Genomic DNA, 21,411 nt, shown 5'->3' on the forward strand with positions numbered 1-21,411 from the left:
TCATTAATTAATTAATTTGGACTCATTAAGAGAGTAATTAGAGAGTTACAGGGGTGGGAGCCCAGCAGAAAAAGCCCAGGGGTGATTCCAAGGGGATTTGGGGGGGGTAGAACTCGTAACCCTCACAGCCTGGGCAGGAAAGGGTTAAAAATTGGGAAGGAGGGAAAAATGGAAAAGGGGAGAAAAATTGGGAAAAAAGGGAAAATAAAGGGGAAAAGGGAGGAGAAAAGGAGAGAAAAACATGGAAAAAATGGGAAAAGAAAAGGAGAAAAGAGGAAAAAATTGGGAAAATGAGGGGAAAATGGGAAAAGAAAGGGAAAGGGAGGAAAAGGAGGAAAATGATGGAAAAATGGGAAAAGAAGGGGAAAAGGGAGAGAAAAATTGGGAAAGAGGAGGGAAAATGGGAAAAGAAAGGAAAAAAGGAGAGAAAAATTGGGAAAATGAGGAAAATGGGAAAGAAGGGGAAAAGGGAGGGGAAAATTGGGAAAATGAGGGAAAAAATGGAAAAGAAGGGGAAAAGGGAGAGAAAAATTGGGAAAAGGAGGGAAAATGGGAAAAGAAAGGGAAAAAGGGAGGGGAAAATTGGGAAAATGATGGAAAAATGGGGAAAAGGTTGGAAAAATGGGAAAGAAAGGGAAAAAGGAGGGAAAATTGGGAAAATAAAGGGGAAAAGGAGAAAAAATTGGGGAAAAGGAGGGGAAATGGGAAAAGAAAGGGAAAAAGGAAAGAAAAATTGGGAAAAGGAGGGAAAATGGGAAAAGAAAGGGGAAAAGGGAGAAAAAAATTGGGGAAAGGAGGGAAAATGGGAAAATAAAGGGAAAAAGGGAGGGGAAATTGGGAAAATGAGGGAAAAAATGGGAAAAGAAGGGGAAAAGGGAGGGAAAAAGGAGGGGAAAAAATGGGAGAAGAAAGGGGAAAAGGAGAAAAAATTGGGAAAAGGAGGGAAATGGGAAAAGAAAGGGAAAAAGGAAAGAAAATTGGGAAAAGGAGGGAAAATGGGAAAAGAAAGGAAAAAGGGAGAAAAAAATTGGGAAAAATAAAGGGGAAAAAAAGGGGAAAAGGAGGGAAAGATAGGGGAAAAATGGGAAAAGAAAGGGGAAAAGGAGAAAAAAATTGGAAAAGGAGGGGAAATGGGAAAAGAAGGGGAAAATTGGGGAAATGGGGGAAAAGGAGGGAAAAACTTGGGAAAATGGGGGGAAAATGGGGAAAAGGGGGAGTTGGGGATTTCCAGACCGCCGGGGACCCCGAGCCCCTCACACCCACCTTGCACTGCTGCTCGTGCTCGTGCCGTAGGAAGCTGGAAAAAAGAGGAAAAATCAGGAATTTCTCCGGGAAAATGCTGAGATTTGGGCTGAGAGTTTGGGATTTCTGGGCAAAGGGGGGGATTTGGGATAAACCAGGGAGGGTTTGGGATTTGGGTGGAATTCTGAGGGGTTGTCCAGGAAAAAAGGGGAAAAAAGGGGAAAAAAGGGGAAAAAAGGGGAAAGGGTTTGGGGGATGCAGAGGTTTGGGAGGTGGGAGGGGATGGGGAGGGGAAGGGGGGAAAATGGGGGAAAAAAGGGGGAAAATGGGAAAAAATAGGAATAAAGGGTGGGGAAATGGGGGAAAACACGGAATAAAGGGTGGGAAATGGGAAAAAGGGGGAGAAAAGGGGAAAAACAGGGAGAAAAGAGTGGGAAAATGGGGAAAACAGGGAATAAAGGGGGGAAATGGGTGGGGAAATGGGAAAAAACAGGGAATAAAGGGGGGGGAATGGGGAAAAAGGGGGAAAAATGGGAAAAAAAAGGGGGAAAATGGGGGGAATGGGGAATAAAGGGTGGGAAATGGGGAAAAACAGGGAATAAAGGGTGGGGAAATGGGGGAATGAGAAAAAAGGGGGAGAAAATGGTGGAAAATAGGGAGAAACAGGGAATAAAAGGGGAGAAAAGGGGGGGAAATGGGGAAAAACAGGGAATAAAGGGGGGGAAATGGGGAAAAAGGGGGGAATTGGGAAAAAACAAGGAATAAAGGGTGGGAAATGGGAAAAATGGGGCAAAAATGTGGGAAATGAGAAAAAATGGAAAAAAAGAGGAATATGGGACAAAGGGGGAAAAGTGGGAGAAAAATGGGGGGAAATGAGAAAAAAAAAGGGAAAATGGGATAAAAACAAGGGAAAGGGGAGGGGAATGGGGGGAAATGAGAGAAAAATGGGGGGAAATGGGAGGAAAAAGCAATAAAATAAGGGAAAAATGGGGGGAATTGGAGAAAAATGGGGAGAAGGAGAGAACAAGCAGGAAAGGAGAGAAATAATGGGGCAAAATGGGAGGAAAAGGAATAAATGGGAGAAATTGGGAAAAAAATTGTGGAAAATGGGAGAAAAACGGGAGAAAAAGGGGGATAAAAATGGGGGAAAAGGGAGAAAAATGGGAGAAATTGGAGAAAATGAGGGAAAATGGTAGAAAATGGAGGAAATGGAGGTGAAAAGAGGAGGAAAAAAAGGAATAAAATGGGGAGAAAATTGTGGGAAAATGGGAGAAAAATGAGGGGGAAATGGGACAAAAATGGGGGGAAATGAGAGAAAAATGGGAGAAAAAAAGGGAGAAATGGGGGGAAAAAAGGAGAAGTTGGGAAAAGCTCACCCTGGGCGCCGGCAGCCCCGGTGCTCCAGGAGCCATATCCTGGGGAAAAGGAGGATCTGTCAGCAGGGAGGGGAAAATTCCCACTTCTCCTGAGCACAATCCCAAAATCCAGTCCCAATCCAAAATTCCAGCCCCAAATTCCAGTCCCGATCCCAAATCCCAGCCCCAAAATCCAGCCCTGATCCCAAAATTCCAGCCCTGATCCCAAAATTCCAGCCCCAAAATCCAAAGTGAGCCTGGACAAAAAGCCAAGCCTGGGATAAATAATCCCAAAAAAATCAGAGTGGATTTGCTCTCTCCTGATCCCTTTTTCCAGGCTGAGGAATCCGGGGGAAATTCCAGAGCGGATCCAGGGGGGATCCTGAGGGGATCCAAGGAAATTCCAGGGGGAATCCAGGGGAAATTCCAGGGGGGATCCTGAGGGGAACTTCCAGAGGGAATCCTAAGGGAATTCAGGTGAGATCCTGAGGGGATCCAGGGGGGTTTAAACCTGTGGGGATCCTGAGAGGATCCAGGGGAATTTACAAGGGAGATCCTGAGGGGATCCAAGGAAATTCCAGGGGAATTTCCATGGGGAATCCTGAGGGGATCCAGGGGAGTTTCCAGAGGGGATCCTGAGGGGATCCAGGGGAATTTCCAAAGGGAATCCTAAGGGAATCCAGAGAAGATCCTGAGGAGATCCAGGGGAATTTCCAGGGGGGATCCTGAGGGGATCCAGGGGAGAATCCAGGAGGGAATTTCGAGAGGAGATCCTGAGGGAGACCTAGGGGAGATCCAAGGCGGGGACTCCAGGGGGATTCCCCTGAGGACGGGACAGGGATCCCCTGAGGAGGACACGGGACCCCCGGGAAGGGGACACGGGACACCAGGGAGGGGACACGGGACCCCCGCGGGTGCCGCCACGGTTGGGACGGGCCAGGACGAGGGAAACTGAGGCACAGGCGGCGGGGGCGGGGCCACGGCCGCCATTTTGTGTCGTCTTCAGAAATGGGCCCGGCGCCATTTCCGCCCCCCCCGCGGTCCCTCTCAGGGCACGACCCCCCCAGTCCACAACAGCCAATCAGCGCCGCCCTAGTGGTGAGTGACGTGGCGCTCAGCCAATCAGCGGCGCCGCCGCCTCACGGGGGGGCGGGCGTTACGCTGCCCGCTGCGGCGGAGTTCCCCCCCCCCGCCACTCGCCGGTAACGGAGCCGGTGCTGAGGCAGCGACGGGAAGGAGTCACCGCCACCCCGGGGGAGCGGCAGCACGGCGGGGCCGCCCCGCTCGGCACCTACCGCCGTAACCCGGCTCCATCGCCGCCGCCTCCGCCCGGCGCCGCCGCCGCCGCTTCACCGCCCGCCTCAGCCTCCTGCGCACGCGCGCCACCGCCCGGCTCCCGCTTGGCCCCGCCCACGACACTCCTGATTGGTTGATCTCCTCAGCGACGCGGCCCGCCCGCAGCCCCCATTGGTCGGGTTGGTTCCCGCCCTCGATCTGATTGGTGGAGGCGCTCCCTCCCTGAGGGCACGGCCTGTCAATCACGGACGTTCTGGCTCCTGATTGGGCGGCGTCGCGGGGCGCGCCCTTTGCCGGCGGTGAGGGGGAGGCGGGGCCGCCATGGAGTCCCCGGGGCCGGGAGCGGAGCGGCCCCGAACCGACCCCGGAATGGGCCCGGACAGGCCCCGGAATGGGCCCGGACAGGCCCCGAACCGGCCCCGGAGCGGCCCCGGAGAGGCTCCTCCCAGTGACAATGTCCCTAGTGCCTCACAGTGAGTGTCCCCAGCCCCTCAGTGACAGCGTCCCCAAATCCCCTCAGAGACGGCAAATCCCCTCAGGGACCCCAAATAATCTCAGGGAGCCAAAATCACCTCAGTGTCCCCAAATTCTCTCACAGTGTCCCCAAATCCCATCAGGGAGCCAAAATCACCTCAGTGTCCCCAAATCCTCTCACAGTGCCCCCAAATTCTACCAGGGACCCAAAATCACTTCAGGGTCCCCAAATCCCCTCAAAACATCCCCAAATTCCCTCACGGTGTCCCCAGATCCCCTTAGGGAGCCAAATCTCTTCAGGGACCCCAAATCCCCTCAAAATGTCCCCAAATCCCCTCACATGGTCCCCAAATCCCCTCAAAACATCCCCAAATCCCCTCAGGGACCCCGAATCCCCTCACAGCGTCCCCAAATCCCCTCAAAATGTCCCCAGATCCCCTCACAGGGTCCCCAAATCCCCTCAGGGACACAAAATCCCCTCAGGGACTCCAAATCCCCTCACAGGGTCCCCAAATCCCCTCAAAATGTCCCCAGATCCCCTCACAGGGTCCCCAAATCCCCTCAGGGACACAAAATCCCCTCAGGGACTCCAAATCCCCTCGCAGGGTCCCCAAATCCCCTCAAAACATCCCCAAATCCCCTCAGGGACCCCAAATCCCCTCGCAGGGTCCCCAAATCCCCTCGGGGACCCCAAATCCCCTCAAAACATCCCCAAATCCTCTCACGGAGTTCCCAAATCCTCTCAAAATGTCTCCAAATCCCCTCAGGGTCCCCAAATCCCTTCAAAATGTCCCCAAGCCCCCTCAAAATGTCCCCGAATCCCCTCAGGGACTCAAAATCCCCTCAGGGACCGCAAATCCTCTCAAAATGTCCCCAAATCCCATCAGGGACCCCGAATCCCCTCAGTGTCCCCAAATCCCCTCAAAACATCCCCAAATCCTCTCACGGTGTTCCCAAATCCTCTCAAAATGTCCCCAAATCCCATCAGTGTCCCCAAATCCCCTCAGGGACCCAAAATCCTCTCGGGGACCCCAAATCCCCTCAAAACATCCCCGAATCCCCTCACGGAGTTCCCAAATCCCCTCAAAATGTCCCCAGATCCCCTCAGGGTCCCCAAATCCCTTTTCCCACCCCTTTTCCATCCGTTTTCTCTCCTTTTCCCCATCATTTTCTATCCCATTTCCCCCCATCCTTTTCCTGTCCCTTTCCCATCATTTTTTCCCCATCCCTTTTTCCACCCCTTTCCCATTCCCGGCAGGAATTTCCCCGATCCCGAAGGAATTCTCCCATTCCTGGTGGGAATTCTCCCATTCCTGAAGGATTTTTCCCATTCCTGAAGGAATTTTTCCCATTCCTGAAGGGTTTTTCTCCCATACCTGAAGGAATTCTCCCATACCTGAAGGAATTTTTCCCATTCCAGTAAGAATTTCCCCATTCCTGGTGGGAATTTTCCCAATCCAGAAGGAATTTCCCCATTCCTGAAGGAATTTTCCCAATCCAGAAGGAATTTCCCCATTCCTGAATGATTTTTCCCCATTCCTGAAGGGTTTTTTCCCATTCCTGAAGGAATTTTCCCAATGCAGAAGGAATTTTCCCAGTCCTGAAGGAATTCTCCCATTCCTGGTTGGAATTCTCCCAATCCTGAAGGATTTTTTTCCCATCCCAGAAGGAATTTTCCCATTCCTGAAGCATTATTTTCTCCCATCCCTGAAGGAATTCCCCCAATCCTGAAGGAATTTTCCCCATCCCAGAAGGAATTTTCCCCATCCCAGAAGGAATTTCCCCATTCCTGGTGGGAATTCTCCCATCCCTGAAGGAATTTTCCCATTCCTGAAGGAGTTTTCCCATTCCTGAAGGAATTTTCCCCATCCCAGAAGGAATTCCCCCATTCCTGAAGATTTTTTCCCAATCCTGAAGAAATTTTCCCCATCCCAGAAGGAATTTTCCCATCGCTGAAAAAATTCCCCCATTCCTGAAGGAATTTTCCCATCCCTGAAGGATTTTTCCCATCCCTGAAGGAATTTTTCCCATCCCTGAAGGAATTTTCCCACCCCAGCCCCCTCTGGAGCTCCCAAATCCCCAAATCCCCCCCGTCCCCTCCCCCAGGAGCATTCCCAGATCCCAAATCCCAACATTTCCCCATTTGGGGCAGGAAAATCCCAACTCTGCCTCGGCCCTGGGACGGAATCTCCCAAAAAATCCGGGAATTTGGGATTCCGGGGCTTTCCTGCGGATGAAAGAGTCGGGAGAAGCTCGGGATGAGTCCTTTAAAATCCACAAAAAACCTCGGGAATTCTCCCGCTTCACAACGGACACGACGGCACCGAACGCTCCGAGAGGGGCGGGAAAAACAGCGGGAAAAACAGCGGGAAAACCGGGAAAAACGATGGGAAAACAACGGGAAAACAACGGGAAAAGGGACCCACAGCACGGAATTCCTGCTTTGTTCTGGGAATCCCCAAAAAATCCAAGGAAATTCCCTTTTTTTTCCCCAAGGAATTGCCAAAAAATCCAGTGGAATTCTCTTTTTTCCCCAGGAATTCCCAAAAAAATGGACGGAATTCCTGCTTTTTTTCCTGGGAATTCCCTCCCCCCTCAAAAATCCAACAGGATTTCTAATTTTTCCTGGGAATTCCCAAAAAATTCAAGGAATTTCCCTTTTTTTCCCAGGAATTCCCAAAAAAATCTATGGAAATTCCTTTTTTCCCCAGGAATTCTCTAAAAAATGGAAGAAAATGCCCCAAAAATCCAAGGAAATTCCTTTTTCCTGGGAATTTCCCAAAAAAAAAACCCAAACAAACCTCCACAAAATTCCAGGCAACCTGGCAGCAGAATTCCAGGAATTCCTGGGATTTGGAGCAGGAAATTCCCAAAATTCCTGGGAGTTGGGGCAGAATTCCCAGAATTCCTTGGATTTGGGGTAGAGAATTCCGGGAATTCCTGGGATTTGGGGCCAGGAATTCCCAGAATTCCTGGGATTTGGAGCAGGGAATTCCCGGAATTTCTGGTATTTGGGGCTGGGAATTCCCAGAATTCCCCAAAATTCCTGGGAGTTGGGGCAGAGAATTCCCAGAATTCCGGGAATTCCTGGGATTTGGGGCACTGGAATTCCCAAAATTCCTGGGATTCCTGGGATTTGGGGCAGGGAATTCTGGAAATTCTGGGAATTCCTGGGATTTGGGGCTGGGAATTCCCAGAATTTCGGGAATTCCTGGGATTTGGGGCTGGGAATTCCCAGAATTTCGGGAATTCCTGGGATTTGGGGCCGGGGCACATCCAGGGACACGAATCCGACACATCCGGGAACGCTCTGGGTCCTTTTCCCGCCAGGAATTCACTCCTGGAACATTCCGGAACTTTTTGACATTCCAGAACTTTTTCACATTCTGGAATTTTCACTCCTGGAACATTCCAGAACATTTCCACTCCTGGAACGTTCCAGAACTTTTTCACATTCCAGAACTTTTCACTCCTGGAACATTCCGGAATTTTTTCCCATTCTGGGATTTTCACTCCTGGAACGTTCTGGAACTTTGGGACATTCCGGAATTTTCACTCCTGGAACATTCTGGAACTTTTCATCCCTGGAACTTTTCACTCCTGGAACGTTCCAGAACTTTTTCCCATTCCGGGATTTTCACTCCTGGAACGTTCCAGAATTTTGGGACATTCCAGGATTTTCACTCCTGGAAGGTTCTGGAACTTTTCCATTCCTAGAATATTCCAGAACTTTTTCACATTCCAGAACTTTTCACTCCTGGAACATTCCGGAACTTTGGGACATTCCGGAATTTTCACTCCTGGAACATTCTGGAACTTTTTCCCATTCCGGGATTTTCACTCCTGGAAGGTTCCGGAACTTTTTCCCATTCCGGGATTTTCACTCCTGGAAGGTTCCGGAAATTTTCCATTCCTGGAATATTCCAGAACTTTTTCACATTCCAGAACTTTTCACTCCTGGAACGTTCCAGAACTTTTTCACATTCCAGAACTTTTCACTCCTGGAACATTCCGGAATTTTTTCCCATTCTGGAATTTTCACTCCTGGAACGTTCCGGAACTTTGGGACATTCCGGAATTTTCACTCCTGGAACATTCTGGAACTTTTCATCCCTGGAACTTTTCACTCCTGGAACGTTCCAGAACTTTTTCCCATTCCAGAATTTTCACTCCTGGAACGTTCCGGAACTTTTCCATTCCTAGAATATTCCAGAACTTTTTCACATTCCAGAACTTTTCACTCCTGGAACGTTCCGGAACTTTTCCACATTCTGGAATTTTCACTCCTGGAACGTTCCGGAACTTTTTCCCATTCCGGAATTTTCACTCCTGGAACGTTCCGGAATTTTGGGACATTCCAGGATTTTCACTCCTGGAAGGTTCCGGAATTTTGGGACATTCCAGGATTTTCACTCCTGGAAGGTTCCGGAAGGTCCCTGTGGGTGCAGCTGTGGGAATTCCTGGGAATTTTGGGAATTCTCCTCCTTTTCCAGCCCTGCCTCTGTCCCTGCTGCCCTTTCCCGGCCTCCAGTTCCCTCGGGAATTTCCACTGCCTCGGGATTTTCCTCGGGATCCGCAGAAATTCTGGGATTTTCCTCGAGATTTTGGGGCTTTTCCTCGGGATTTGGGGGATTTTCCGTGGGATTTTCAGGATTTTCCTCGGGATTTTGGGGGTTTTCCGTGGGATTTTCTTCGGGGTTTTCCGTGGGATTTTCCAGATTTTCCGTGGGATTTTCTTCGGGATTTTTGGGATTTTCCGTGGGATTTTCTTCGGGATTTTCCGTGGGATTTTTGGGATTTTCCATGGAATTTTCTCTGAGATTTTCAGGATTTTCCTCAGGATTTTGGGGGTTTTCCGTGGGATTTTCCAGATTTTGGGGGTTTTCTGTGGGATTTTCTGGATTTTCCTCTGGATTTGGGGGATTTTCTGCGGGATTTTCCGTGGGATTTTCCACCTTTTTGGGATTTTCCGTGGGATTTTGGGGATTTTCCTCCCCTGCTCCTTCCCCTTCCTCGTGCTCCTCCTTTTCCTCGGGATCATCCGTGAAGGGATTTTCCCCCTGGAAAAGAGGGGGGAACAAAAATTCCCAAAAAAAAAGCCCATGTGGAGCTTCCCTGGGGATTCTCCAAGGAATTCTCACCTCCCCCAAATCCGTGAAAAAAAAAAAAAGGGAATTTCGGGCAGGAATTCCCAGAGCTGCAATTCCAAAGGGGATTTGAGGTCGTTTTCCCACCAAGTTCTCCCGGAATTCCGGGATTTTGGGCAGGAATTCCTGCCTGGGAGAGAATGGGATGGAATTCCCACAGGGAGTGGGAAAGATTCCCAAAATTACAAAATATTCCCAAAAAAAAAACCCCCTCAAAACTCCAAAATGTTCCCCCAAAAAACCCCAAAATCTCAACCCCAAAAACTCCCCAAAAATCAAAAAATTCCCCAAAATTTTCCGCCCAAAAAATCCAAAACCCCCCAAAATTCCCAAAAAACTCCAAAACCTCAAAATATTCCCACAAAAAAACCCCAAGAATTCAAAAAAAAATCCCCAACCCCCCCAAAAACCCCTGAAAATTCCCCAAAAAATCCCCCAAACCCCCCCAAAATTCCAAAATATTCCCAAAACCCCCCTGAAAATTCCCAAAGCTCCCCTCAAAGCCCCTGAAAATTCCCAAAAATCCCCCAAAATCTCCAAAAATTCCCAAAAATCCCTGAAAATTCCCAGAAATCCCCCCAAAACCCCTTCAAAATTCCAAATATTCCTCCAAAACCCCCCAAATTTTCCCAAACTCCCCGAAAATTCCTAAAAAATTCCCCAAACGTCCCTCAAAATTCCCCAAAAAATCCCCAAAACCCCCAAAAATTCCTAAAAAACTTCCTAAAATTCCCAAAAATCCCCTTAAAATTCCTAAAAATACTCTAAAAAAACCCTAAAAATTCCCCAAAATCCCCCGTAAATTCCTAGAAATCCCCCCCAAAATCTCAAAAAATCCCCCCAAATCCCCGAAAATTCCCAAAATTCCCCCCAAATCCCCGAGAATTCCAAGAAATCCCCCCAGAAATCCCCCCAAAACCTCCAAAAATCCCCCCAAAAATTCCCAAAAATCCCCTAAAATTCCCAAAACACCCCTCAAAATCTCCAAAAAATACCAAAAATTGCCAAAAATTCCCAAAAATCTCCCCCAAACCCCTGAAAATTCCATGAAATCCCCCCAAAATTCCCCCCAAACCCCCTCCAAATTCCAAAATATTCCCAAAAATCCCCCGGAAACCCCTGGGGGCGCTGCTGGTGGTGGAATTCTGGGAATTCGGGAATTTGGGAATTGGGGAATTTGGGAACTTGGGAATTCTGGGAACTCGAGAACTCGGAAATTCTGGAATTCAGGAACTCGGGAATTCAGGAACTTGGGAATTTGGGAACTCGGGAATTCAGGAATTTGGGAATTTGGGAACTAGGGAACTTGGGAATTCGGTAATTCCAGGAACTCGGGAATTCGGGAATTGGGGGATTCGGGAACTCGGGAACTCAGGAATGTGGGAACTCGGGAATTGGGGAATTTGGGAACTCGGGAATTTGGGAATTTGGGAACTCAGGAATTTGGGAACTCGGGAACTTGGGAATTCGGGAATTCCAGGAACCCGGGAACTCAGGAATTCCGGGAACTCGGGAATTTGGGAATTCAGGAATTTGGGAACTTGGGAATGTTGGAACTCAGGAACGCGGGAATTCAGGAATTTGGGAACTCGGGAATTTGGGAATTTGGGAACTTGGGAATGTGGGAACTTGGGAACTCAGGAATGTGTGAATTCAGGAATTTGTGAATTCGGGAACTCGGGAATTGGGGAATTGGGGAATTCAGGAATTGGGGAACTCGGGAATTTGGGAATTCAGGAATTGGGGAACTCGGGGATTTGGGAATTCGGGAACTTGGGAATTTGGGAACTCGGGAATTCAGGAACTCGGGAATTCCGGGAATTTGGGAATTGGGGAATTTGGGAATTCAGGAATTGGGGAACTCGGGAATTCCTGGAACTCGGGAATTTGGGAACTTGGGAATTGGGGAATTGGGGAATTTGGGAATTCGGGAATTTGGGAATTGGGGAATTTGGGAATTGGCGAACTTGGGAATTGGGGAATTTGGGAATTCAGGAATTTGGGAACTTGGGAATTGGGGAATTTGGGAACTCGGGAATTGGGGAATTCAGGAATTCCTGGAACTCGGGGATTTGGGAACTTGGGAATTGGGGAATTTGGGAATTGGGGAATTGGGGAATTGGGGAATTCCTGGAACTCGGGAATTTGGGAACTTGGGAATTGGGGAACTTGGGAATTCAGGAATTTGGGAATTCGGGAAGTTGGGAATTTGGGAATTCAGGAATTTGGGAACACGGGAACTCAGGGATTTGGGAACTCGGGAATTTAGGAATTGGGGAATTGGGGAATTGGGGAACTTAGGAATAGGGGGATTTGGGAATTGGGGAATTGGGGAATTGGGGAATTTGGGAATTGGGGAATGGCCCGGCACCTGCAGGAAGCTGCGCAGCTTGCGGCCGATCACTTTGTTGTTGAGGATGCTCCGGGCCACGGCCAGCGACGAGCGCTTGGACTGCTCCAGCATGGCCTGCGGGAACAGCGCCGCGTTCCTGGGAATCCCGGAATTCCGGAATCCTCCCGGGAACAGCGCCACGTTCCTGGGAATCTGGGAATTCTGGAATTCTCCAGGGAACAGCGGCCGCGTTCCTGGGAATCTGGGAATTCTCCCGGGAATGCCGGCCGCGTTCCTGGGAATGCCGGGATCCCGGGAATCCTGGAATTCTCCCGGGAACGCCGGCCGCGTTCCTGGGAATCTGGGAATCCCGGAATTCTCCCGGGAACACCGGCCGCGTTCCTGGGAATCCGGGAATGCCAGAATTCTCCAGAGAATGCTGGGAATTCTCCAGGGAATGCTGGCCACGTTCCTGGGAATGCCAGAATTCTCCAGAGAATTTGCCTGAGAATTCTCCTGGGAATTCTCCCAGGAATTCCAGAATTGTCCAGGGAATGCCAGGCGTTACTCACAATTCCGGGAATTCTCCTGGGAATTCTGGGGCTTTTCCCGGGAATTTGCCTGGGAATTCTCCAGGGAATGCCGGGCGTTCCTCGCAATTCTGGAAATTCTCCCAGGAATCCCGTGACTTTTCCTGGGAATTTGCCTGGGAATTCTCCTGGGAATTTGCCTGGGAATTCTCCTCAGAATTCCAGGAATTCTCCAGGTAATTTTCCTGGGAATTCCGGGAATTTTCCTGGGAAGTCCAGGGAATTTTCCAAGGAATTTTTGTGGGAATTCCGGGGGTTCCTGGGAATTCTCCCAGGAATTCCGGGGAATTTTCCAAGGAATTTTCCTGGGAATTCTCCAGGGAATTTTCCTGGGAATTCCAGGGATTTTCCTAGGAATTTTCCCAGGAATTCGGGGCATTTTCCCAGGAATTCCAGGGAATTTTCCAGGGACTGGGACACGAATCCGGCAGAATTCCCAAAAAATTCGCTGAGAAAAAGGGACTGGGGACACAAATCCAGGGAAATTCACGGGAAATCCCGGGATTTGGGTGGATCCCTTCAGGATTCCCAGGTTTTGGGGTGGATCCCCTCCAGATTCCTGGGATTGGGGTGGATCCCCTCAGGATTCCCAGGATTTGGGTGGATCCCAGCAGGATTCCCGGGGTTTGGGTGGATCCCAGCAGGATTCCCGGGGAATGGATCCCAGCAGGATTCCCGGGGTTTGGGTGGATCCCAGCAGGATTCCCGGGGAATGGATCCCAGCAGGATTCCCGGGGGATGGATCCCAGCAGGATTCCCGGGGGATGGATCCCAGCAGGATTCCCGGGGGATGGATCCCAGCAGGATTCCCGGGGTTTGGGTGGATCCCAGCAGGATTCCCAGGATTTGGGTGGATCCCAGCAGGATTCCCGGGGTTTGGGTGGATCCCCTCAGGATTCCCGGGGTTTGGGTGGATCCCAGCAGGATTCCCGGGGGATGGATCCCCTCAGGATTCCCGGGGTTTGGGTGGATCCCGGCGCGGATCCCGGCGCGGGCGCTCACCCGGCGGTTGTGGTTGTGATCCAGGGATTTCAGGTGTTTCTGGATGGATCCGAAGTGCATCGGGATCAGGAGATCGCACGCGGAGCAGTGAGCGGCCTCCACCTTCCGCAGGAAGTGCTCCAGGCCCACCTCTGCAACGGGATCCGGGATCAGGGATCAGGGATCAGGGATCGGGAATGGGATCAGATTAAACCCCCCCGGGATAACCCCAGGGCTCCAGGCCCACCTCTGCAACGGGATCCGGGATCAGGGATCGGGGATCGGGAATGGGATCAGATTAAACACCCTGGGATATCCCCAGGGCTCCAGGCCCACCTCTGCAACGGGATCCGGGATCAGGGATCGGGGATTGGGAATGGGATCAGATTAACCCCCCTGGGATAACCCCAGGGCTCCAGGCCCACCTCTGCAACGGGATCAGGGATCGGGAATGGGATCAGGGCATGGGATCTGGGATTGGTATCAGGGATTGGGAATGAGATCAGGGAAGAGGATCAGGGATCAGGAATTGGGATCAGGGAATGGGATCAGGATCAGGGAATGGGATCAGGAATGGGATCCGGGATTGGGAATGGGATCAGGATCAGGAATGGGATCAGGATTTGGGATCAGGGATGGGATCAGGGATTGGGTTTGGGATCAGGATTGGGAATGGGATCAGGATCGGGAATGGGATCAGGAATGGGATCAGGATCGGGAATGGGATCAGGAATGGGATCAGGGATCAGGATCAGGGATCGGGATCAGGATCGGGAATGGGATCAGGGATCAGGATCAGAGAATGGGATCAGGATCGGGAATGGGATCAGGAATGGGATCAGGGATTGGGATCAGGGATTGGGATCAGGGATCGGATCAGGGAATGGGATCAGGGATTGGGATCAGGAAAGGCCAATCCCTCTGGGACACCCCAGAGCCGCTGCGGGGTTCCCTGGCGGGAATTCCGGGAATCCCGGGATACCCTGGGTCAGGTCCTGCTCCCGCTGGATCTGCTGGATCACGGCGTTGATGTCCCGGATCCCGCGGCGCCGCTCCTCCGTCTTCCGCGTCTTGTTGGCCACGTATTCCTGCGGGGAATTCCCTGGGATCAGCTTCCCAAAAATCCCAAATCCCCTGCGGGGAATTCCCTGGGATCAGCTTCCCAAAAATCCCAAATCCCCTGCGGGGAATTCCCTGGGATCAGCTTCCCAAAAATCCCAAATCCCCTGCGGGGAATTCCCTGGGATCAGCTTCCCAAAAATCCCAAATCCCCTGTGGGGAATTCCCTGGGATCAGCTTCCCAAAAATCCCAAATCCTCTGCGGGGAATTCCCTGGGATCAGCTTCCCAAAAATCCCAAATCCCCTGCAGGGAATTCCCTGGGATCAGCTTCCCAAAAATCCCAAATCCCCTGCAGGGAATTCCCTGGGATCAGCTTCCCAAAAATCCCAAAATCCCCAAAAAACCCTGCAGGGAATTCCCTGGGATCAGCTTCCCAAAATTCCCAAATCCCCTGCAAGGAATTCCCTGGGATCAGCTTCCCAAAATTCCCAAATCCCCCGGCAGGGAATTCCCTGGGATTTGGGAAAGGGGAAAGAAGGGAAAAGAGGGAAGAGAAAGAAATGGAAGTGTTGGAAAAGGGAGGAAAAGAAAGAGACAAGAAAGGAAATGGAAAAAACCAGGGAAAGGGGAAAAAGGGAGAGGGAAAAGGAAGAAAAGGAAATGGAAGAAAGGAGAAAACACAAGGGAAAGGGAAAATACGGGAAAATCAGGGAAAGGAGAGGAAGGGAAAAAGGGAAAGAGAGGAAGGAGCGGAAGGAGAGGGAAAGAGAGGGAAAGGAGAGGGAAAGGAGAGGGAAAGGAGAGGGAAAAGGAGAGGGAAAAGAGAGGGAAAAGAGAGGGAAAAGAGAGGGAAAAGAGAGGGAAAGGAGAGAGAGGAAAAGAGAGGAGAAGGAGAGGGAAAAGAGAGAGAGGAAAAGAAGAGGAGAAGGAGGAAAAGCAGGAAGAGGAGAGGGAAAGGAGAAGGAAAGGAAAAGCAGGAAAAGAAGAAGGAAAACAGGAAGAAGAGAAGAAAGGAAGAGGAGAGGAGGAGGAGGAGGAGGAGGCTGAAGGCACCTGCAGGAACTGGGCTGTCGGCTGGGGCAGCTTGGTGCCCACGAACTGGAAATGGGAAAAGGGGAGAGGGGAAGGAGGGGAAGGAAAAGCAGGAAAAGGAGGAAAAGCAGGAAAAGCAGGAAAAGCAGGAGAAGGAGAGGAGAAGGAGAGGAAGAGGAAAAGCAGGAAAAGGAAAAGCAAGAAGAGGAGAGGAAAAGGAGAGAGAAAGGAGAGGGAAAGCAGGGAAAGGTGAGGAAAAGCAGGGAAAGAAAAGCAGGACAAGGAGGAAAAGAAAAGCAGGGAAAGAAAAGCAGGAAAAGGAGGAAAAGCAGGGAAAGAAAAGCAGGGAAAGAAAAGCAGGGAAAGGAGAGGAGGAGGAGGAGGAGGAGGAGGAGGAGGAGGCTGAAGGCACCTGCAGGAACTGGGCTGTCTGCTGGGGCAGCTTGGTGCCCACGAACTGGAAATGCTCCCGGTGGAATTTGCTCTCCAGGTGCTGCCGGATCTCGTCCTCGAAAAACGTCCGGAACTTGCACAGGGAGCACACGAACTGGATCCTGCAGGGAAAAATGTGGGAATGTGGGAATGGGAATGTGGGAATGGGAATGGGGAATGAGGAATGGGGAATGGGAAATGTGGGAATGGGAATGGGAAATGGGGAATGGGAATGGGGAATGTGGGAATGGGGAATGTGGGAATGGGAATGGGGAATGTGGGAATAGGAAATGGGAAATGGGGAATGGGGAATGGGAATGGGAATGTGGGAATGGGAATGGGGAATGGGAATGGGGAATGGGGAATGGGAATGGGGAATGGGAAATGGGAATGGGGAATGGGAATGGGGAATGGGGAATGGGGAATGGGAAATGTGGGAATGGGAATGGGGAATGGGAATGGGGAATGGGGAATGGGGAATGGGGAATGGGAAATGGGAATGGGGAATGGGAATGGGGAATGGGGAATGGGGAATGGGGAATGGGGATGGGAATGGGGAATGGGAATGGGGAATGGGGAATGGGAAATGGGAATGGGGAATGGGAATGGGGAATGGGAAATGGGAATGGGGAATGGGAATGGGGAATGGGGAATGGGAATGGGGAATGGGAAATGGGAATGGGGAATGGGGAATGGGGATGGGAATGGGGAATGGGAATGGGGAATGGGAATGGGAATGGGAAATGGGAATGGGAAATGGGAATGGGGAATGGGAATGGGGAATGGGGAATGGGGATGGGAATGGGGAATGGGAATGGGGAATGGGAATGGGAATGGGAATGGGAAATGGGAATGGGGAATGGGAATGGGGAATGGGAATGGGGAATGGGGAATGGGAAATGTGGGAATGGGGAATGGGAATGGGGAATGGGAATGTGGGATTAGGGAATGGGGAATGGGAATGGTGTGGGAAAACCTGGAATGGCACCAGGAAAAAGGGAACGGTGAGGGAATGGCAGCAATGGGAACGGAAAAAAGGGAATGGGGAACACAGGAATGGGACAGGAAAAATGGGAATGGGACAGGAAAAATGGGAATGGGACAGGAAAATGGGAATGGGACAGGAAAATGGGAATGGGACAGGAAAATGGGAATGGGACAGGAAAAATGGGAATGGGACAGGAAAATGGGAATGGTGCCAGGAAAATGGGAATGGCAGAGGTTTTCCCAAGTTTTTTGGTCTTTAGCCCAAGGTTTTCCCAGGGTTTTGCAGATGTTCCTGATTTTCTGGGAGGTTTTCCTAGGGTTTTTTTAGCTTTTCCCAAGTTTTTGGGGGAAATAATCTCTAAGAAAGGGAAATAGTTTTGAAAAAATGGGGGGAAATTCCTAAAAAGGGCAAGAATCCCTAAAAAAGTGGGAAAATTCCCTAAAAAAGGGGGGAAATTCCATTAAAAAGGGAATAAAGATCCATAAAAAAGGGGGAAAATTCCCTAAAAAAAGGAAAAAATCCATTAAAAAAGGAAAATAATTCATTAAAAAAAGGGGGATAGCTCTAAAAAATGGGAAATATCCCCTAAAAAAGGGAAATATTTCCTAAAAAAGATGAACAATCCCTAAAAAGGGGGGAAATTCCCTAAAATTCCAGCATTCCCAGGAAATACCTCTCCACCATCCGGTCCCGGTGCCGCTTCTTCTGCCGGTCCTGGGATTTCCTCCCGGCCTGGAGCTTCTGCCTCAGCTGGGAAATCTGGGAATTCTCCTCTGGATTGCCCAGGGCTCCTGGGGAAATGGGAATTCTGGGAATCTCTGAGGGAATCCAGCCCAAAATCCCAAAGAAATCAGCACAAAATCCCCAAAAATCAGCCCAAAATCCCCAAAAAATCAGCCCAAAATCCTAAAAAAAATCAGCCCAAAATCCCCAAAAATCAGCCCAAAATCCCCCAAAATCAGCCCAAAATCCCAAAAAAATCAGCCCAAAATCCCCAAAAATCAGCCCAAAATCCCCCAAAAAATCAGCCCAAAATCCCAAAAAAATCAGCCCAAAATCCCCAAAAAATCAGCCCAAAATCCCCAAAAATCAGCCCAAAATCCCAAAAAAATCAGCCCAAAATCCTAAAAAATCAGCCCAAAATCCCCAAAAATCAGCCCAAAATCCTAAAAAATCAGCCCAAAATCCCAGGAACTCCAGCCCAAAACCCCAGGGAATCCAAAATCTGAGGAAATCCAACCCAAAATCCCAAAAAATCAGCCCAAAATCCAAAGAAATCAGCCCAAAATCCCCAAAAAAACAGCCCAAAATCCTAAAAAATCAGCCCAAAATCTCAAAAAATCAGCCCAAAATCCCAAAAAATCAGCCCAAAATCTAAAAAAATCAGCCCAAAATCCTAAAAAATCAGCCCAAAATCCCAAAAAAATCACCCCAAAATCCTAAAAAATCAGCCCAAAATCCCAAAAAATCAGCCCAAAATCCCAAAAAATCAGCCCAAAATCCCAAAAAATCAGCCCAAAATCCTAAAAAAAATCAGCCCAAAATCCTAAAAAAAAAACCAGCCCAAAATCCTAAAAAATCACCCCAAAATCCCAAAAAAATCAGCCCAAAATCCCCAAAAAATCACCCCAAAATCCCAAAAAATCAGCCCAAAATCCCAGGAACTCCAGCCCAAAATCCCAGGGAATCCAAAATCTGAGGAAATCCAACCCAAAATCCCAAAAAATCACCCCAAAATCCCAAAAAATCAGCCCAAAATCCCAAAAAATCAGCCCAAAATCCTAAAAAATCAGCCCAAAATCCCAAAAAATCAGCCCAAAATCCCCAAAAAATCAGCCCAAAATCCCCAAAAAATCAGCCCAAAATCCCAAAAAATCAGCCCAAAATCCCCAAAAAATCAGCCCAAAATCCGAAAAAATCAGCCCAAAATCCCCAAAAAATCACCCCAAAATCCCAAAAAAATCAGCCCAAAATCCCCAAAAAATCACCCCAAAATCCCAAAAAATCAGCCCAAAATCCCAGGAACTCCAGCCCAAAATCCCAGGGAATCCAAAATCTGAGGAAATCCAACCCAAAATCCCAAAAAATCACCCCAAAATCCCAAAAAATCAGCCCAAAATCCCAAAAAATCAGCCCAAAATCCTAAAAAATCAGCCCAAAATCCCAAAAAATCAGCCCAAAATCCCCAAAAAATCAGCCCAAAATCCCAAAAAAATCAGCCCAAAATCCCCAAAAAATCAGCCCAAAATCCCAAAAAATCAGCCCAAAATCCCCAAAAAATCAGCCCAAAATCCGAAAAAATCAGCCCAAAATCCCCAAAAAATCAGCCCAAAATCCCCAAAAAATCAGCCCAAAATCCCAGGAACTCCAGCCCAAAATCCCAGGGAATCCAAAATCTGAGGAAATCCAACCCAAAATCCCAGAAAATCAGCCCAAAATCCAAAGAAATCACCCCAAAATCCCAAAAAAAACCAGCCCAAAAATCCCAAAAAATCAGCCCAAAATCCCCAAAAATCAGCCCAAAATCCCCAAAAAAATCAGCCCAAAATCCCCAAAAATCAGCCCAAAATCTCAAAAAATCAGCCCAAAATCCCAGGGAATCCAAAATCCCAGGAAATCCAACCCAAAATCCCAGGAAATCCAAGGAAAATCTGAGAGAATCCAGCCCAAAATCCCAAAAAAATCATCCCAAAATCCCAGAAATTCCAACCCAAAATCCCAAAAACCCAGCCCAAAATCCTCCCCTGATCCCAAATTCCTGGAATTCCCTGGAATTTCCCCCTGGAATTCCCAACTCACCTTTCTCAGAATCTCTTCCCTCTTCATCCTCCCCTTCCTGAAAACCCAAAAATTCGGGAATTGAAACCCCCTGGAATGAAATCCCGGGAATTCTCCTCCCTCTGGGATTCCCCTTGGATTTGGGAATCCCAAAAATTCGGGGGATTTTCCCAAAGAAATCTCCCAGGGATGGGAATTCCAGTGGAGAGGCCGGAATTCCCTGGAATTCCCTGGAATTCCCACATTTCCTGGGGGAAATTCCACTTCCAGCCCTTCCCCCAACCAAAATCCTCCTGGAATTCCCAAAATCCCAGAATTTCCCTCCCTCAGATCCCAAAATCCTGGAATTTCCCTCCCAAAATCCCAGAATTTCCCTCCCTCAGATCCCAAAATCCCGGAATTTCCCTCCCTCAGATCCCAAAATCCCGGAATTTCCCTCCCAAAATTCCAAAATTTCCCTCCCTCAGATCCCAAAATCCTGGAATTTCCCTCCCAAAATTCCAAAATTTCCATCCCTGAGATCCCAAAATCCTGGAATTTCCCTCCCAAAATCCCAAAATTTCCATCCCTCAGATCCCAAAATCCCGGAATTTCCCTCCCAAAATCCCAGAATTTCCCTCCCTCAGATCCCAAAATCCCGGAATTTCCCTCCCAAAATTCCAAAATTTCCATCCCTGAGATCCCAAAATCCTGGAATTTCCCTCCCAAAATTCCAAAATTTCCATCCCTGAGATCCCAAAATCCCGGAATTTCCCTCCCAAAATCCCAGAATTTCCCTCCCTCAGATCCCAAAATCCTGGAATTTCCCTCCCAAAATTCCAAAATTTCCATCCCTGAGATCCCAAAATCCTGGAATTTCCCTCCCAAAATCCCAGAATTTCCCTCTCACACCCAATTTCCTGTGGAAATTCCCCCAAATCTGTTGGGAATTCCCAAAATTCCAGGATTTCCCCTCACTCACCCCTCTGGATTCCTCCTTTTCTCCGGATTCTCCCTCCGTGCCTTCCTCTGGAACAAACAAAACCCCAAAAATTGGGAATTTGGGGAAAAATCCTGGGAATTTCTGAGCTGGAATTCCAGAATTCAGCCCCAAAATTGGGAATTTGGGATAAATCCTGGGGTTTTTAAACTGGAAATCCAAAATTCATCCCCAAAAAATGGGGAATTTGGGATAAATGCCAAGATTTTTTAACTGGAAACGCAAAATTCATCCCCATAGATTGTGGAATTTGGGTCAATCCCGGGATTTTTAAACAGGAATTCCAGAATTCAGCCCCAGAAATTGGGAATTTGGGTCAATCCTGGGATTTTTAGAGGTGGAATTCTGAAACTCAGCCCAATCAAATGTGGAATTTGGGTAAATCCTGGGATTTAAAACCAGAACTCAGCCCCAGAAATTGGGAATTTGGGTAAATCCTGGGATTTTAATCCAGAATTCCCCCCAGAATTTGGGAATTGGGGTCACTGCTGGGAATTTAAACCAGAACTCAGCCCCAGGATTTGGGAATTGGGCTCACTCCCAGGATTTTAAACCAGAATTCCCCCAGGATTTGGGATTTGGGGTCACTGCTGGGGTTTAATCCAGAATTCCCCCAGGATTTGGGATTTGGGGTCACTGCTGGGGTTTAATCCAGAATTCCCCCAGGATTTGGGATTTGGGGTCACTGCTGGGGTTTAATCCAGAATTCCCCCAGGATTTGGGA

General features: G+C 49.2%; 1 protein-coding gene and 1 long non-coding RNA gene across 2 annotated transcripts in view; both read right to left on the minus strand.

The window, feature by feature from the left end:
* Positions 1-1,227: 1,227 nt before the first annotated feature.
* On the minus strand, positions 1,228-4,529 carry LOC128821356 (uncharacterized). The gene is made up of 3 exons (XR_008441084.1): positions 3,893-4,529; positions 2,619-2,657; positions 1,228-1,297 (listed from the first exon to the last, which is right to left on the minus strand). It is a non-coding gene; the product is annotated as an uncharacterized LOC128821356 (long non-coding RNA).
* A 2,090-nt stretch (positions 4,530-6,619) lies between these two features.
* The window catches only part of AKAP8L (A-kinase anchoring protein 8 like), a 28,248-nt gene continuing 13,456 nt past the window's right edge, over positions 6,620-21,411 (minus strand). Inside the window, 8 exon segments of the mRNA XM_054002351.1 lie at positions 6,620-9,427; positions 11,886-11,981; positions 13,439-13,569; positions 14,400-14,505; positions 15,923-16,064; positions 17,604-17,721; positions 19,730-19,766; positions 20,670-20,716. Coding sequence (XP_053858326.1) covers positions 8,777-9,427; positions 11,886-11,981; positions 13,439-13,569; positions 14,400-14,505; positions 15,923-16,064; positions 17,604-17,721; positions 19,730-19,766; positions 20,670-20,716 — 1,328 coding nt within the window. The 3' untranslated portion in view covers positions 6,620-8,776.

This window comes from Vidua macroura, chromosome 39 (genome assembly GCF_024509145.1).
Source record: "Vidua macroura isolate BioBank_ID:100142 chromosome 39, ASM2450914v1, whole genome shotgun sequence".
Lineage (NCBI taxonomy): Eukaryota > Metazoa > Chordata > Aves > Passeriformes > Viduidae > Vidua > Vidua macroura.